The sequence below is a fragment of the Haplochromis burtoni genome, unplaced genomic scaffold (genome assembly GCF_018398535.1).
Source record: "Haplochromis burtoni strain Fernald_Lab_line unplaced genomic scaffold, NCSU_Asbu1 Contig_32, whole genome shotgun sequence".
Taxonomy (NCBI): domain Eukaryota; kingdom Metazoa; phylum Chordata; class Actinopteri; order Cichliformes; family Cichlidae; genus Haplochromis; species Haplochromis burtoni.
The window spans coordinates 2,068,009-2,086,802 of record NW_024582393.1 but is presented as its reverse complement, the minus strand read 5'-3'; the positions used below and the strand labels follow the sequence as shown (position 1 = coordinate 2,086,802).

General features: G+C 42.8%; 2 protein-coding genes across 3 annotated transcripts; both read right to left on the bottom strand.

Moving 5' to 3' along the window:
* Nucleotides 1-6,036: 6,036 nt before the first annotated feature.
* On the bottom strand, nt 6,037-12,447 carry LOC102299442 (protein unc-119 homolog B). 2 transcript variants are annotated; one of them, XM_005918623.3, is made up of 6 exons: nt 12,021-12,447; nt 11,086-11,199; nt 10,540-10,639; nt 10,147-10,319; nt 7,530-7,659; nt 6,037-6,822 (listed from the first exon to the last, which is right to left on the bottom strand). In XM_005918623.3, the coding sequence occupies exons 1-5, from the start codon at nt 12,253-12,255 to the stop codon at nt 7,547-7,549; spliced, it is 735 nt and encodes a 244-aa protein (XP_005918685.1). In that variant the 5' UTR covers nt 12,256-12,447; the 3' UTR covers nt 6,037-6,822; nt 7,530-7,546. The 2 variants fall into 2 exon arrangements, with proteins under 2 accessions (XP_005918685.1, XP_042075332.1); XM_042219398.1 differs by having other exon boundaries at nt 6,037-7,659.
* A 4,363-nt stretch (nt 12,448-16,810) lies between these two features.
* On the bottom strand, nt 16,811-18,054 carry LOC121814275 (loricrin-like). Its single transcript, XM_042219360.1, has 3 exons — nt 18,024-18,054; nt 17,565-17,942; nt 16,811-17,511 (listed from the first exon to the last, which is right to left on the bottom strand). The coding sequence occupies exons 1-3, from the start codon at nt 18,052-18,054 to the stop codon at nt 16,811-16,813; spliced, it is 1,110 nt and encodes a 369-aa protein (XP_042075294.1).
* Nucleotides 18,055-18,794: the final 740 nt, after the last annotated feature.

Genomic DNA, 18,794 nt, shown 5'->3' with positions numbered 1-18,794 from the left:
TAGTCAGTGAGGAGAGGCAGGTCAGGGGGAGGGTGTGACTGGCCTGGCGGACCATAGCGAGGGAACAGTATGTAGGACAGGGCCTTGCACTAGCTAACCTATCCTGGCTGGAGCCGTGGTTGGGTGTACTGAATTTCTGCATGCATGATCAATGGCAGTGAATAAAAAAAAGAGAGAGAGAGGAGAAAGACAGCAGCGTGGGGGAGGGGAAGGAACAAGTTGGAGCAACATGAAAAGATATAGAGAGGTTAAAGAGAAAAAAGTTCTGGTTTTACCTGAACTGTTGTGATATTGAAGCGTGCTGTTTCTCTAAGCGATTATTATTTAAAGACAAGAAATACAATGAGAGAACTGTTGGGAAACAGATTTTTGTAGCCTGAGAAACTTTGACTAAGTTGTTTTATGGGCTTAAGCAACAGCTTTGGCAGATTTTAGTGTGTGTGAAAGCAAAATTTGCACAGTTATGTGTGTGAGTGTATGTGCCTGGGTAAGTGTATGAGAAAGGTTTTCAGTGCATTCATTCCACGTCTCATTTTGGCTTTTGCTCTATGCATCTTCATCCCTCTGTCTCCTTGTCACAGAAGTTTGTCCAATCCTTGGCCTTTGTTTCCTTGACTGCATCTGACCCAGAGTAAGATTCCATTGTTGGTGAGTGAACTTTGACCTCTCGGGGCCTGGGACCTGCTCTACGCCACCCTCCAGGCAGCTCCAAAGGGCGAGGCGAGAAGTGGCGTCGAGAGAATGGTGCTAGAGAGCCAGGTTCTGATCATCTGAAAAGCTAGTGGGGGAGCCTTGGTGGACAGTTTTTCAGAGCCAGGAGCCGTCATTTGAATGTGACGCAAAATGTAAACAAGTAGTTCCAGGAAGACTTCATTGAGTTAAACGTAGTCAATGGATAATGAAAAGGGATGAAAATGGAGTGTTTGTACAAGCAATAAGAAAAAAAAAAGAAAGAAAAAAAGAAAATCCTTTAAGGCGGAAGCCAGGAGGCCATTTTAAAGCGCTCCATTTGCTGTGGGTGTTTTTTCCACCTGGCAGGTGGCGAGCTGAAGAAATCATTACATGAGAGAGAGGAGAAGGGAGGAAACGAGCACACCTGTGCTTGTGCCAGGAGCCCCACCTCTTCTCCAATCACAATCCCTGCATCCCCCAGGGGAAGGTGTGGCAAAGGAAGAGACAAAGGGAGGAGTGAAAGGCAGAGGAAGGAAGAGATTGCGGGGGAGATTTACATGCCTCTCTTAACAGTTGACTGAGGGTTGAGTTAACCTTTTATTAATCAAACGCACACAAAACAAACTGGACTGGGGGTTCTGGGGAGACTTCCAAAGGTGGCTGCGGGCTTCCTGTAAGCACCAACACACCACAAACTATTTACCTTGATGACTATTTCTGTCTGACAGCCACATGAGTGTAAGCAGCGGCGGAAATCTGCACTGTAATACCACACAGACAGTTGGGCAGACGAATGCAGGAACAGTACACTCACACACACAAGCTGCACAAAGGCTTCTGCCTACACATCAGCAGAGACCTAACACTTAAAGACAGATTGTCAATACTGCACTCGCCACCATGGAAATTGGTCGGGGAATCACAGTTTGTTAAAGGACTGTCTATCCATCACTGCTGCCCTGAGTGCTTTATTAACTTGCGGATAACTAATTATCTGCTATCTCTTGTCACATCTACAAAGCCTTGCTCAGCATCGCATTAAATCACCACATCCGCTAGGTCAAAAATTAGATCTTTATTTAAATGCAATGCATAATACCTTTTTAAAAAATGCATTAAAGTAGGTTCTCACCTACAGGGAAACAACAGCGAGTGTTTACGAAGGTAGCTGTGATGATGAAGGTGTTTATTTATATTTACAGTACACGCTCCATCCTACATGTTTTCACCCTGACCTTTTTCAGGGGTTGAGATGATGTCACAGAGTAATTGCTGGAAATGACATAATGACACAGATGGAGTCACGACCATCTCTGAGAACATCGTTGTGCTGACCTAAACTAAGAGGACCGTGTGGTGACTCATCACTTTTCTTTATAACATGGTGTTTAACACATGATGGATTTCGCACCAGGGCCTTGGAGAGCAACAACGGATGGAAAGATGGAAAAAAATCAAAACAAGAAAGGGAGAGTGAACATGAGAAATACAAATAAGATGGGTTAGAGGTAGTGTGTGTGTGTGTGTGTGTGTGTGTGTGTGTGTGTGTGTGTGTGTGTGTGTGTGTGTGTGTGTGTAGATTTGGAAGAGAGAGAGATGGATGGATGTAGCTGGATGTTGTTGTTGGGGGTGATGGGAGAGAACCAAGAAAGACTGTTTTGTATTGATGGCAAGAAATCCATACTCTCTCCAAAGTACCTTACAGTCACAGTCACACACACACACACACACACACACACACACACACACACACACACACACACACAGACACAGACACACACACACACACCACACAGCAGCAGGCACACGCACACCACACTTCACTTAGCGGAACTATGTGAGTTTATAGTGTGGTCCTGGCCTGTAGTCTCAATGGAGGTGCTCTTGTGTTAATCCTTTTTCGCATCTTGCTAAATTAAAAAGATCATCGGGCCTTTTCCACTCCCCGTCCTCTTCGGCCTATGTTCTTTTTTTAAACGAGGTAGGCTGAGCTTTTGGCACAGGAAGGCGCTATGCAAACAGGCCATTCGCTAGCTGGCTTATTTTAATATGTATGAAGACGGATGAAATTCCCTGTCCGCGCGCCGCGTCCCCGCTGCTGCGTGTGTAGATCCGTATGTGTGAGTGAGTGTGTTTCAGGGGAACCTCGATAAACCTGTGCTTTTCACTCCTAATCTCAATGTGGCGCGATTCACTGAACAGGATACATGGGGAAGCCAGTTACAGAGATATATGTGTGCACGCGGGGGAGGGTGCGTGAATACGCTTGATTTATCCCACCTGTCCACTTGTTTCCGGTGTGTGTGTGTGTGTGTGTGTGTGTGTGTGTGTGTGTGTGTGTGTGTGTGTGTGTCAATCCACAACTGGCTGCTGAAATGTGTTCCACGAAGGCCTGGGAACACACAAATCATCCCTGGAAAGTGTGCTTATTTATTGCTGTGGATGTGTCTGTACGCACACGTGTATGGTAATTTTTGAGTCCTACTGGATATATCGAGATTCTTTTTATATCAACACATAGTTTAGTACAGTACAGCTGCGTTACTGCTGTGCTGCAGTGTGCAGGGCCTACAGCCTGATGGTGGTTATTGATTTATGAGCTCACAGTTAAATTGCACCCTGCTTTGTGGTCTAATCAGCAACTGACACACTGAGTCTTCACACCATCAGTTTGTATGTATTTTAAAGTAATACTTTACTTCGTTTGAGGGGGAGAAGAAAGTGCAAGTTTCATAAATTCATTCATGACCTAGGATCTGTAGGTTTATTAAATGTTTTCATGAGTGACATAGTTTATCATTATGCATAGGATCAAGTAGGAGAGTATACCTTTAAATGTCAACAGATGTAGTAAAGTAGTCCAACAAAACAGAAATATAAAATATATTTTTTATAACTTTGTTAACTCAACTACCAAAATGAGTTATTCACCGCCTACTGAAGTTCATCAGTGTGGAAGAAAGGCTGTTTAAGTAACTTTGAACGGCATGGATGTCAGTGCCAGACGAGCTGGTCAGAGTATTTCAGAAACTGCTGATGCGCTGGGAATTTTCACACAGAATCGTTTCTAGGGTTGAAAATGCCTCGTTGATGCCAGAGGTCACAGGAGCATGTCCAGACTGATGCAAGCTAATAAAACAGTAACTCAAATACAACAGTTACAAACAAGGTATGCAGAAGAGCTTCTGAGCAGACAGCATTTGAACCTTGAAGTGGATAGGTTACAGTGGTAGAAGACCACACCGGGTGTCACTTTTGTCAGCTAAGAACAGGAAACTGAGACTGCAGTTGACACGGGCTCATCAAATTTAGATAACAGATATGAGGAAAATGTTGCCTGGTTTGATGAGTCTCAGTTTCTGCCTCAACATTTAGATGGCAGGGTCAGAATTTGGTATTAATGACATGAATGCATGGATCCATCTTGTCTTGCATCAGTGGTTCAGGCTTGTGGTGTAATAGGGGATATTTTCTTGGTACACTTGGGCATCTTAGTACCAACCATTGTTTAAACACCACAGCCTACCTGAGCATTGCTGATGACCTCGTCCATCCCTTGATGACCACAGTGTACCATCTTCCGATGGCAGCTTCCAGCAGGATAATGCACAACAAAGTCTAGCTCATCTCAAACTGGTTTCTTAAACGTTGCAGTGAGTTTGCTGTACTCAATCCAACAGAGCACCTCTGGGATGCGGTGGAACGGGAGATTCACGTCACGGATGTGCAGCAGACAAATCGGCAGCAGCTGGGCATGTCAATATGGACCAAAATCTCTGAGAAATGTTTGCAGCACCTCGTTGAATCTATGCCATAAAGAATTAAAACAGCTCTGAAAGCAAAAGGGCAAGCAACCAAATACTAGCAATCTGTATCTAATAAAGTGGCCCTTTATGCAATTGTGGAGCTGCTAGAGATGAAAACAGATGAAAACACCAGACTCGCTATAATCAAATTATTTTCTCTTAACAATAAAAAAAATTATCATCTTTCTCCTCATTATTTTCCATTTGCGAATTGTGTCCCCAGCTTTATTCTTTTTAATAATTTTCCTTCTTGCATAGTTTAGCTCGCATAGTCAGTCACCGTTAGCAAATGCTAGTAGCTAGCACTCTGTTAGTGGCTAAAGGGTGTTGTTGGAAAACAAAAAACAAAACAAAAAAACCAGAAAATGAATGCTGCATCTAAACAGGTTTTTCTCACACTTTAAAACCAACTCTCCTTGTGATGTCCATACTGTCTAAAACACTCTCATTACTGTAGCTAAATTTGATTTTTTTTTTTTTTTTTTTTAGCCACTTCCTAGCCAAAGTTGCAAAACAACGATTCAGGAAATCATTTTAGGGTGAGCTAAAATGGTTTTTATGTCACATCCCCAATCTGATGTGCTATTATAAGATATATTAAAGGTGTATTCAAGGATGGTGAAAATGTAGATTCTATGACAATGATTTAATGTGCCTGAACAGCAGATCAAATAGGGTGATAATGAGCAAAGGATTTACTTTGAGAAACAATAGGAGAAAGCAGGTAGGACCTGAATGGGCAGTAAAAAAAAAAAAAAAAAAGATTTAAAAAAATGGTGGGTGCATGTATTGTTACATATGCAGTGTGTGCTTCTGTGTGCATGTGTGTGTGCAGCTGTGCAGTGTCAGAGCAAAGGGAGGAGAGAGCAGAGGGGGTCCATTATAGGTCTTTGTGTGGCTCAGATTGTCCTCTTCTCTGGGAAAGTGGAAACTCAACACTCCAGTCCAGAGGTCTGGTTACCAGGTGAGAGAGAGGGAAAGAAAAGAAAAAAGGAAAAAGGAAAAAAACACAGCGTGAGAGGGAGGCAATGAAAACTGCATAGGTGTGGAAAGAGAAAACACCATGAGACTTGCAGTCTAGGAACTGGAAACAGATGGAAACTGAGAGAGATGAACCCAGATACAAGACAAACAACGATCTGATTAAAATCACAAGAGTCCAAAATGGGATGATCAAAGTGGACTCATTTTTGAAATGTACTGCATGAAGTCCTGCCCTATTTTATGTAACTTTTGGTAAAATAGTGGTAGGAAGTTAACATGACGTAATCAGTTTCATGTTTCGTGTATAAATCAGTCATGCATGAATATAAGGAGTTCAGATCATGGCCTCATTTTAAGCCCTAACCAAACACAAGAAATGAATGCAAACTTGTCCCATCACAATGATTTAAAAAAAAAAACAACAACAATAAAAAACAAAAACAAACTTAAAGCATAAAACAACTAAACTGGCACCGGTGGCACTAAATGTATTATGGTACAACTCCTCCTAGTGGCCATGTTTGGGATATTCTCATTTCAAACTTAACTTTTCCCATTCTGACAAATGAAACAAGCTTCACACATTTTCTACCTGAAAATGTACATTTATTTAATCATTTCACTTTTTACAAATTATGTATATTTATATATATGTATATACTTTACAAACACCACCTTAAACCCCGAACACCAAAGTTTACAAATTACCATGAGATAGTATGCTGTCCAGTTAGGATAAAGACAAACTCAAATATCAGATATAATCAAGCTTTTAAGACGTTTGTGATAAGGAATTGGAAGTACAGATAATCAAACCTAAATGTTCAAAAAGAAATCTTCATTTTTATTGACTGCTGTCACCAAGAAAAAGGGACGTAATTTGCTCATTTCCAGATTAAGAGTAGTGCTGTGTGATTCACATTTTCTAATAATCCACAATTACCTTACAGTGGGACGTCCTCTATCTAAAAAAAGCCATTTTAAGCTCCCTACCCCTGTTAAAACAATTTACATTTGATTGTTGTCTCTTGCAAAGACAAGGTTTGAATAGCAGGTGGGTGCTGCCGGTGTGCTCACAGTGAGAGATGACCATCTTAAGGAAATCACAGCTCTGTGGCATCATACAGAGCCAAGAGCTTGTGGTGATAACTTGTACATATGCTGACCTTGTTATCTGAGACCTTGTTATAAATCAGCATCTGTTAGCGTAACGGTAAATGACAGAAAATAAGGACAAACATAACAGCTCCACTTTGAAATAAGGAAACCAGAACATATTTGGGACACTTCTGCTGCTCTCTGAAGATAACAGGGGGAAATTTCTACTTGACATGTCCTTTCTTAACGAGCCATCACAGAACTGTAAAATAAAAAATAAAAAAATAAATAAAAAACAGTGATAATGTCAGAAACCTTTGGTCTTATACAGTACTACTATTGACGTGTCAGTTTGTGTGGGCGGAGAGGGAGATAGGGAGGGGGCTGCAGGAGTGACCATGTGCGTTTGACAGGAGTGTTTTTGTGGATGGCTCCTCTGTTTCTCCCCCGACATTGTCTGGAGTGGATTGTGGAGGCGGTAGCTCTGAGAACAGCTGCTTCTGACAAACCCTGTGTAAACACTATGTGTGTCACTCGGGGATTGAGTGTGCATGCGTGTGTATGCAAATGTGTGTGTGTGTGTTCACTCAATGGCTGTTAGGATACTTCTAAAACTGTAAAGAGAAGACTAATGTCCATCTGATCAATCTGAGCCACGTGTTATACACGGCTGCAAATTGCAAGCTCTCTCGGATTTTACAGATTTCTCTATTTTCAAAAGCCTATAAATTAACCCATCTGTAACCTCTATCTCACACTAATGCAAAACACCTCCTGAAAGTGATTGCAACAAATGGTAATTCATCTTTACAAACACTGGAGGCAACTGAACCGTGTCTGCAGCAGCTCTCGGGCCAGGTATGAGCCGTATGTATGTTCAGCAACATGCACATGTGCCTATGTATATATCAATAAAAGTGAGCAGATGGACGTGTATGAGCATGTTCGTGTGTTTGTGTGTGTGGTTACACGCAAGCAGGCAGACATCACTGTCCTCCGTTGTAAGCATAATCTGCCTTGTTGTGCATGACCAGTCTGTTCTCGACAAAGTAGAAGCTGTCTGACCGAGTCTCATAAGGACACTCCACCATCTGATGGACTGCAAAACAGATGATAAATGCATGTCAGTGAAAACGTTTTAAATATCCATGTAAGTAAAACTTAAAAATAAAAACAAAACAAAAAAAACCCTTCAGTAACTATTGCTCCTTGAGAAAAGGCTCAGCAACATCACAAGGTATAGTGTATGCATACAGATACCCAAGTAAATATAACTGTTTATTAAAACAGTAATGCTGTGTGTATTATACACTGTCATGTATGCTAACGTACTGGAAAAGCAATAAAAATTACATCTTTCAAAGTTTTTTTTTTTGCTTTTTTTTTTTTAAGTTCTTTGTGTTTTGCTTCATCTGATCCCTCTGTGATAGTCGAGTGTAGATTACCAGACAAAACTTTGGCAAGAAACCGACACAGACTGTCTGGATTTCGACTATGTTTAGCTAGCTCGTTGCTGAAGCTTCATATTAGCTTTGGCTAAAGTTTGTTTTGTGTGTTGTTGCTTCAGGAAGGATTTCTTCCTGGCCAGAGTGAAGAGTAGCAACTATCACAGCAGCCAAAAACAGTTTCAAAGTACATATGGCATTTATGGTTAGTATTATAGTATTAAGGCAGGATTAAAAACCTAAACCATGGCCAAGTGTTGAAGAAAATGGCATAATGTCTCATACAGAGAATTTGTGTGATGTTCTGGATACAATTAGAGCCGCATTTCCAAAAACACAACACTCTGTAAAATTTATTTAAGAGTCTATCTAAAAAACATGCTGGGATGGGGGCAAACAAAAGCCTGGGAAAGGAAGTGGTACTAAAAAAATATTTTCTAACTGACCTGCTAAAGTGGCAGCAGGTCAGCAACAAGACTGGGCATAAAAAGAGAGGCAGAGGTTGGAAAGAAAAGCATCTGGACTTGCTTAACTTCCCTGAAGACCTTACACCTCTCATCTGAAAAGCTTCTTCAGTTCTAAGACCAAATGGTGGAGAGTCCCAGGTACTTAAGCCCTAATGGGAGCTGTCTTCAAGAAACCTAAAGACGTCCGGTCGCTTTTCCTTCCGAGCTCCTTAGATTACCATGGCCTGCATGACTACATGAGTGTCTCAAAAGTAAAGATTGTCAATTGTTCACCAATCTACAGAAAAACAGTGAACAATTGAACACTGAACAGTTTCAGAATAATTTTGCTCAATGTAAAGATGTGAAGACTTTAAATATATCATCATCTACAGTAGGTAATATCATCAAGATTCAGAGAATCTGGAGAAATCTCTGTGCGCAGTGGACAATGGCCTTCAAGCCTTCAGGCAGCACTGCATTAAAAACAGGCATGATTCTATCCTGGAAATCATGGACTCAGGAATACTTCTAGAAATCACTGTCTGTGAACACAGTTCACTGTGCTATCCACAAATTCAGGTTAAAGTGCTATCAAGTAAAGAAAAAGCTATAATGTGCACATGGTCAAGAAATGCTGAAGAGGGAACATCTGAATTGTTATCAGTTCCAAACCCTGCATCTCTGACGGTATGGGGGTGCATTAATGCCTACTGAATTAGCAGCTTGCACATTTGGAAAAAGACACCTTCAAAGCTAAAAGGTATATACAGGTTTTAGTGCAACGTATCCCCCCGTCCAGACGACGTCTTTTTCAGTGAAACCCTTGGATATCTCAGCAAGACAATGCTAAACTGTGTACTGTGTCTATTACAACAGCATGGCTTCATTGTCGAAGACTTCTCACCAACTGAAATTTTTAATTCATCATAAAATTAAAATCACAAAACGTTTCTAATTATAATTTAGTTATTTGGTACTGCTCAATAACTATATTCTTATATTAGATACGAATAGGATAACATTTAGGTCCGGCAGCTGGTTTCCTCAGTTCCCAGAGATCATTTATGGACTGTTGTTAAAACCAGCAGTCCATAAATGATCGTGTAACACATTTTAGAGATGTGCTGCTGCCATTAAATTTAAAAGGATCTCATTTTTTTTCTTAAAATTATATTTTTTTTATTGTAAATATTTGATATGCTTTCTATGTTCTCCTGTGAATAAAATATTGGTATAGGAGATTTGCAAATCATTCAAGCATTCTGTTTTTATTTACATTTGACAGTGTGACAACTCTTTTGGAATTGGGGTTGTACCTATGTAAGAGCAGAAATAGGTCAGGCTTAATAAAACTGCAAAAACCTTTTGGCTAGCTGCTGATATGTGCATCAGTGATGACGTCGCCAGCAAAAGTCCTGCTAAAATGTAACCAAATGTTTACTGTTGTGCTTAGATGCATGACAAATAGGGATTTAAAAATCCATTGAAGCAAATGTCAAGAATAGGAAATGCTGATGTATTCCTTTGGTATGTGCATGGTACAAAATATCAAAAGTTAGTCTTCTTCTAGACAATCAACATTTGATAAAACGCTATCACTTTTCCACAGTTTGCTGTTAAAATCTCCACGTGGGAAGGTTTCGACATTTGTATGCTCTTATTATGGTTATAAGTTTTAAAAAGGTGACTCACCCAGGCTCTCAGACAGCTGAGGGAACTCATAGATATGCTCACAGGTATTACGGCTGTTCGGGATGCAGAAGCCAAAGTCAAAATCAAAGCTCTTCAGCAGGTGATCACGGAAGTAGTGCCTTTCGATCATGCGAAAGTTGCTTAGAGGCCGGTTCCCAACCGTGAATTCCACCCTGAGTGAATGAAGTAAGAAAGAAAGAGGGAAGAAAGGAGATCAGGGTGTTAACAACTGCAGGTTTTGCGTTCTTATATAATTCGAAAATTAGAAGCTCATTACAGTCACATGGATAGTAGGCATGGGCGTGTAGCTGATAGAAGATAATGCTGTAATTGTTTTCACTGTTTGCGTACGGAGCAGGTGAGGTGTGCGTAGATTATGCGTGAGTCACTCACGTGGCTCCCACGGTCCGCAGCTGCAGGAATGCTGGGGTGAACTGGTAGCGTACAAACCGGCCTGTGCTGGCGTCTGACTCTCTGTTCTCCTCATCATCATCTGATACCAACAAGATTAGGCAGAGACGTTTTCTATGATCCATACTGAAGACTATTTTTAATCAAAATAACAGGTGACAGATGTTTCCAAACCCAGCTTATTTAAAACCATTTAGGAACCCTTGTCAGGAGGGTCAAGCCCTTTGGAGGCAGCTACTTATGACTGTCACCTGCACCTGCATTACAGAAGCTACTTTTCATTGCTTCCTTATTCACAAGGGGTGACCTCCACAGAACCTTTCCTGATTTGTGTTTCCCCTCAGTTCCAGGTGTCTCTTCCTGGGCTTGAACCAGGGATTTCCCTCTTTTTTTCTTTTTTCTTTTTTTTTGTTGCTTCTTAGGCAAATAAACAATAACAGCAACAATAACAAAAACACTACTATGGAGCTAATCTGCATCTACATTACCACATAAATAAAACACAAGCAGTGAGCTAACACACACTACCTGTATGTGGGGGTTTGGCAATCTCAAACAGGACCGTGTCTGTCTCCAGGTCTCTGATCTTGAAGCGGACAAATTCGATGTTGTAAATATTGTCCTCGGGTTTACAGAGGTACCCTGTAAATAATGAGAGAGACCAAAGGAGTTATTCCCCCCGGAATCATTCCCGAGCTATCGCTCTTAAAATATAAAAGCAGGCTGCTTTTGTATTTTTGCAAAATGTGTTACAGACCATGCTCAGACTCTGATTACACAGCTTTGCGTCCACATTTGCACATGCAACTTTGAATATATACACATACACTGTTTATTTTATGGCATACAACCATAAAATGAGTCGAACTGTGGAGCTTTTGCCTCAGTGCAGGTCTATCAGGGATCAAAATGCACAGCCACACTCTGTGTTCTTATATTAAAGGGTAGATCAATATAAGCATTGATCGTGCTTTTACAATTTAGTTGTCATAAACAAAGACATTATCACACAAAGCTTGTTATTTGGCTTCCACGATTTTAATTCTCTTTCTTAGATCATGTGCTCCCCACAGCTATACATGTAGGCCATAGCACATATCATAATCTACTCAGCTGGATTTTTTTAATTTAACGAAGACCTTACCTAAGACCACCCAGATCAGCCCCACTGTGTACACAGCAGTGCTTTGTTTTGTTTGTCGGACATTTGTTAGGAGTTTAAAGTCCTAATATGATCTTTGGCACTAGCCAACTGTGACAATAGAAAACGTCTGCTATTTAATACAATTCAAGTGCCCATTAAGATGCTTAAAAATAGAAAGACTGGCTACTGCCGTGACAGTTGTTTGTGTTGTCAGGTATGTATTTCTCCTCTCCATCTCGAACAGCATGTTATTAAGGTATCGCTTGCTCTAGATTTATGTCAAAATTGAATCTGCTGTTTCAAAGACAGAGGCTCAAACCTCGAGTAGCTACTCGCAGTCCCAGCACGTCCTCCGGGGTCATGTGTCCAGTCCGTGCCCGGAGGTCTTCCTCCGTGACGGCCCTGCCGTCCACCTGCTGACTCCTTCGGGACTTGAGCCTCTTCAGAACTCCTCCGCCTGGCTTGCGGTCCCGCGGAGGAGCCGCAGTGCCGTGCCCGCCGCTGGTGACATTTTCAGCAACAGGCAGGTCGCCGCGGGATTTGGCTCCGCTCATCCTCCCCCTTCTCCTCAGCTTCCCTCCTATTTAAACGAGTGCTTATCTAAAGGCTTGAAAAAGAAGAAGAAGATGGCGCCGGGGATGTCGAATGTCGAAAGAGCTGTGGGTGAACGGTCAAGCTCTTGTTTTTGTAAGCGCATGCTGTACAGTTGCCATGACAACCTGCTTGGCGAGCCTAGAGCCCGGTGAACTGGAGAGAGTGTGGAACTTCCCCGAGACTTCCACAAGGGGGGGTGGCTGATGCATTAGCTCTTAAAATAAAATAAAATAAAATAAAATAAAATAAAATAAAATAAAATAAAATAAAATAAAATAAAATAAATTTCCATCATGTAGAATGAATTATTTGCTTATCAGTACTCTTAAACTGCAGCTTTGTATTAAAAACTGTTATAACATTGAAACGCTGTAAGTATCTGTAATGTAAAAATCTGTAAAGTATCACCTATAGGTTCACCTATAGTTGGATAAAAGCAGCTGAGTATGAGTATAAACTAACACAGGCTAAAATTAAAAAATCCTACTTTGAGATCTTTACACCACTGCTGATTAATAAGGAAGTACCTTTTATTGGTTTTGATTGGTTCTGTGATGATGAAATGTATTTTTACCGTTCTGTATTGATATGTTCCCGCATCCGAAAACATCACTAACACACACATAAACACATCTAGCACTGAAATAATTATTAAAAAGCCTTCTTAGTTTTCAAAGAAGTCACTCTTCTCAGATTTGCACAAAGTTCACTTGTGAGTTGTTTCTTGTTCTCGGCGCATGCAACGCAAATTAATGTCGTAAAGACTCAGGTGTTATGCAAATTCAAGTTTACTGTGTGAGTGCTGATGCCTGCTGTTAAAAAACCCAAGGTACCCTCGCTGCCATGAAGCAGTATGAGCTGGACGGATCTTATTCCTTTTCTCTCTGGGCAAAGTGGCTTTTCATCTCAGTTAGAACCTGTTAATCCAGTCCACTGAAAAGGAAACTACTGTCAAGTTAGATAAACTCACAGAGAACCTCCGGACTAAATTTTCAAAACAACAAGGAGTTGGAAGGGGTTTTGCTGTCGTTCAATTAATGGTAAGTGAGTTAAGTCATTTATTTATTTATTAAAATTTTCCAGGTATGTTCAAGCACTAGATACTGGTCCACCTTTTCAAACTGAGAATTTACCTTGGGCTAATGCAATAAACTAGCTGTTTTATTCCCGTTCCTTAAATCTCAGAGTCCTAAAACTTATCTTACCTGTTACAATTCTTAAGCCATTCAGGAAGCTAACACTAGGTCAGAGTATTAAAAGGAAAAAATAGAGTACGAAAAATTATTCCACTGAAGCTTTAAGCAAAGAAATTTCCCATTTAACTCACGAGACGCTCCTTTTACAGGCTAGTAAAATGTCGCCTATTTAATTTAATACTAATACTAATTTAATTTAATAAGCTATTAGGCTGCAAAGCAGTGAAATATAAAATGATGTTAGCATATTATGTCACATAAAGATTTTTGTGGTTTTAATAATTTCAAAACTCGATAATATTTTTTCTTTGTGGATCCAAATGTGAAAGACTTTAACCAGCACTTCTTACTGTCAGCTCTGCTTTCATACTCAAACAAAAACATATATTTCAGCCAAACAACCTCTCCGGGCCTGACTCCTGTTAATGCACTTTTATTTTGAAGTGCACACACGCTTCTTCCGGTCTCCTGGTGTTTTCGCTGGAGGCAGCGTGGCTCGGACTGTGAGGCGGGTGGAGGGAGTGTCTGCTGGGTGTATGAGTTGGCTGACGTCTTGTTGGTGTGAATGAGCTGAAAACACACACACGTACACACACACACACACACACTTGGTCTGACAACAGCTCGGCAGGCGAGACGATCACGGGAAACGGAGGAACAGTTTTCTTTTATATCTTCTTCCCGCTTCCTTCCCCCCTTCCATCTTTATGACTTCGTGAAGACGAAAGGTAAACACACACTTGCACGCAAAAAGATTGAAAGAAAACTTTATAAAAAGCTAAGTGCTTATGTTGTTATCTTAATAATGGGAAGGGGTAAGTTTAGGGACAGGTGCACAACCTTTGTGACAGTGTAATGGGTGTTTTCCAAGCTTTGTGAAATAATTTGGCTGACCTACATCCTCATTATCAGTCCTCGCATCCTTACTTAAGAGCTGTGTCCAGAACACACAAGCTCGGATCACTCTTTCATTTCGCTTATATCGCCTTTCTTTGTCCACTTTGAGAGGACCCAGAGCCGGACACCGGCTCGGAGTTCACTATTGACGCGTCTACTAGTAACTTATTAACAACTCGAAATGAAACACAGGGATATAACGCTGGTTTAGCTGGTGAAGTCGTTTCGATTGGCTCTTTGAGACCAAACTGACGTCGAAGTAAGCGCGCTCTCACAGCATCACTGGGGAGAATAAATTGACCTGAACATAAAAACTAAAGGCAGCCAGTGTGGCCTTGACACGACAACGGGGGCACTAAAGGCAAACAGAGATAAAGAAAGTTAAAAGCCTGCAAGCAAAGTGCTACAGGAGACCGAGCTTTGCAGAAACCATCGAAAATAACTGACAAAAGCAAGGGCTGAAAGCCTTCTCTCCTCCAGAGTGTTTCTTTCTTAGGAATTTAGCTGCTGGGAAAATAGAGGAGGGGTAGAAACAAACTAGACACTTAAAAACAAAATTTAAAAAAAATCATTGGGTGGTGCACACAGCTGTAGTCCAACCTGATCTCATTACACAATATCTTGCACACCTAAAGGTGTTGTGTTTAAGAAGTGTAGCAAAGAAGAAAAAAGTAAATTGCATATCCCATGTAAAAATACCTAAGTGCACACATACTGAAAACTGCTGTTTGGAATCTAAACAGTTTATGCAAACCAGCTGCAGATTGATAACAATGCTCTATGAGCATTTTCTATTCTTTCTCAAGCTGTACTAGTTAGTGTAGAGAGTTTTCAAACTGCAGGGTGTGGAGTTACCGGTTTTAGTCTTACAGGACAAACCAGATGACATGCTGCACACAATGCCTGTGGTATTTAGTGTAGCAGATTTGGTCACATATTGTATTACTGTTATCTTTTTCACACGGTGTGTAAATTTGGCCCTTTTTTTGTGAGTGGGGAGGGAGGGAGGCCATTTCTGTTGGTCAAAGTGCTCATGTGACAGGTTGCTCAGGACAGTTGCAGTTTGTTTATCTTTTAGTGGTTTCAGATCAATGCCAGCTCCGGGTTTTGACTGTGCCAGAGCTGTAGATTGTATTATAGATGTATGGTACGGTTCACCAGGCCTGTTCCCTGCTTGCCTGTTTTGATCTTGATTACTTTTCCTTTCAGGTGTTCCCTCAATGCTTGGCACTTTCATCGTTGTGTAATACTTAACATTTGTAAATGTTATCACTTGGACCTGTTCAGAGCAGTTTATCTTGCTCATTCTCAATCAGTTAATTTTAGTTTCCCATTTTACGTATCACTAAACATCCTCAGTCAAGATGAGCCATCACACGCTGTCAGAGCTTCACTGTGTGTGAGAGTCTTACCATTTAACTACTTTAATTTTAGCTGGAGAAAAAGAGAAACAATCAAGGAAAGGTTCAGTGCATTTTATGTTATCAAAAGACCAAATCAAAGACTGAAACCTGAGGGAAAAAATATGAAAGCCAGTGGCAGGAAGACTTTTTTTTGATAGTGGCTGATGTTTGTTCAGAATGATTGATTAGTTTCTCTTTGCTTCTGTAGTAGAGTAATGCACTTTGAAAAATCTAGACAAACCAGACCATTCCCGTCTTCTTTGTGACAACATAACCGACTGGCTTTTTCTGTTCTGAGTATGAAATGGGTTTTCATTAATGAAAATATGGAGTTTGCTGTGGATAAACATGTTCTGTTCTTCACTCGTCCTGTTTCAGCAACTCGGCCATGGAGAGCTCCGTCGAGGCTTCCAAGACTAGGGTCATGTCGAAACCCAAGCCACCGCTGGCCCCCAAACCTGGCCTCGCTCCCAAGCCCTTCTCTTTGCAGAAGAATACCACCATCCGCTCCATTCATGCCCCAAAGACGCTCCCCGCTACGTCGAAAATTCAAAACTCAGAGCCTTTGACCCCTCGAGCTCAAAAAACATCTCAGCCGGCTGTCACCTCAAATGCCAAAGCAGGCTCTCAAAGTGAGCTTCTCAAAAGTCACCCAACAACAAGCAAAGCTAGTGAAGCAGGTAAAGAGGAAACTCGTGACTCTAGTGTAGGAAAAACAGCCTCACAAACCAGTCGGCCCGAAGAGACAAAGAAAACTGAGCTTGTCCAGAAAGACATCATCCAAACAAACGACAAAGCTTCTGGAGATGTTGCAACTAATTCAGAGCAGAACAACGGAAAAGCGAAGGAAGATGAAGCTCGAGCTTCTGTCGTCAAAATGCGGAATCACTCAGGTAGCGATGGAGCCTCTTCAACCGATGAAACATTTCGTTGGGGTGGTGCTAGGAAGCGTCTGTCCATGGAGCTCACCTCGAAGTTTGAGTCAGGCGGTCTTTCTCTGCCCCCCCAGCCTACCATAGCTATCTCCACACACAACACCAAACGTGATTCAAATAAGCCAGCATCTCCTGCTCCAGAGCAGAAGCAGGCATCTCCGAGCCGAAGCAGGCATCTCCGGAGCCGAAGCAGGCATCTCCGGAGCCGAAGCAGGCATCTCCGGAGCCGAAGCAGGCATCTCCGGAGCCGAAGCAGGCATCTCCGGAGCCGAAGCAGGCATCTCCGGAGCCGAAGCAGGCATCTCCGGAGCCGAAGCAGGCATCTCCGGAGCCGAAGCAGGCATCGCCGGAGCCGAAGCAGGCATCGCCGGAGCCGAAGCAGGCATCGCCGGAGCCGAAGCAGGCATCTCCGGAGCCGAAGCAGGCATCTCCGGAGCCGAAGCAGGCATCTCCGGAGCCGAAGCAGGCATCTCCGGAGCCGAAGCAGGCATCTCCGGAGCCGAAGCAGGCATCTCCGGAGCCGAAGCAGGCATCTCCGGAGCCGAAGCAGGCATCTCCGGAGCCGAAGCAGGCATCTCCGGAGCCGAAGCAGGCATCTCCGGAGCCGAAGCAGGCATCTCCGGAGCCGAAGCAGGCATCTCCGGAGCCGAAGCAGGCATCTCCGGAGCCGAAGCAGGCATCTCCGGAGCCGAAGCAGGCATCTCCGGAGCCGAAGCAGGCATCTCCGGAGCAGAAGCAGGCATCTCCGGAGCAGAAGCAGGCATCTCCGGAGCCGAAGCAGGCATCTCCGGAGCAGCGAAGCAGGCATCTCCGGAGCCGAAGCAGGCATCTCCGGAGCCGAAGCAGGCATCTCCGGAGCCGAAGCAGGCATCTCCGGAGCCGAAGCAGGCATCGCCGGAGCCGAAGCAGGCATCTCCGGAGCCGAAGCAGGCATCGCCGGAGCCGAAGCAGGCATCGCCGGAGCCGAAGCAGGCATCGCCGGAGCCGAAGCAGGCATCGCCGGAGCCGAAGCAGGCATCTCCGGAGCCGAAGCAGGCATCTCCGGAGCCGAAGCAGGCATCTCCGGAGCCGAAGCAGGCATCTCCGGAGCCGAAGCAGGCATCTCCGGAGCCGAAGCAGGCATCGCCGGAGCCGAAGCAGGCATCGCCGGAGCCGAAGCAGACATCGCCGGAGCCGAAGCAGGCATCGCCAGAGCCGAAGCAGGCATCTCCAGAGCCTTCAAACAGAGAGAGCGATGACGGTGGAGTGAAAGAGGACTACACCGGGGGAAACAGCATTAAAAACAGAATCAGTCAACTGTTTGACTCTGCGTCGAGGCCGGAGGCCATGCCGAAGAGGGATGAACCGGAAATCTTAACCGGTATAGGAGGGGTGAAGGAGCGCATCAAAAATTGGGCTGCAGAAACAACTTCTGAGGGTCCAAAGATGGAGAAGAAGCCTCTGGCTACATCCCGAGCACGCTCCAGAAGGTGAGTAAGGCTCTGCAGTTTGTGTGCAGTGACAAGATTAGACACAAAGCAAAGGAAGTGAGCATTCATTTGCAAGCACAGGTTCAAATCCCAAAGCTTATCTTCGTTGGTCAGATGTAGATGATTTATGACTTTGTGTCTAGGAAGCCTTAACCTTAAATGTGATTCATTTGTTGATTTGGGTGAGCAAATGTTGGATAAAAAACTTTTTATGTGGGTGTGTGATTGTATGTGGTTTCTCTTGATTTAGATTTTCTTTATGTTAGTGGTTTGGATTTAAGAGGACATACAGGCATTTCTTATTTAGACAGAAAGCACGGCCCCAGTTTCTGGTTTCTGTGAGCAGCTGTAGCAAGAGTGCAAGTCTAGAACTGTTGAGGAAGGAAAGTTTGAGTGTTGCTCTCTTGATGCTCCTCCGTGTTCAGTGTGTTTGGAAAGTAATCCGGGCGTGGTAAATGAAAAATGCTGCTGCAGTATCGATGTTGCAGCCAGATTTATGTCCTTAAATAACCAAGGTTAGATAAGAAAGCAAACTAAGCTACCGAAGTGTGTGAGGTTTGAGATTAGACATCCAGCTGTCTGCACATAGCTTCAGGTAT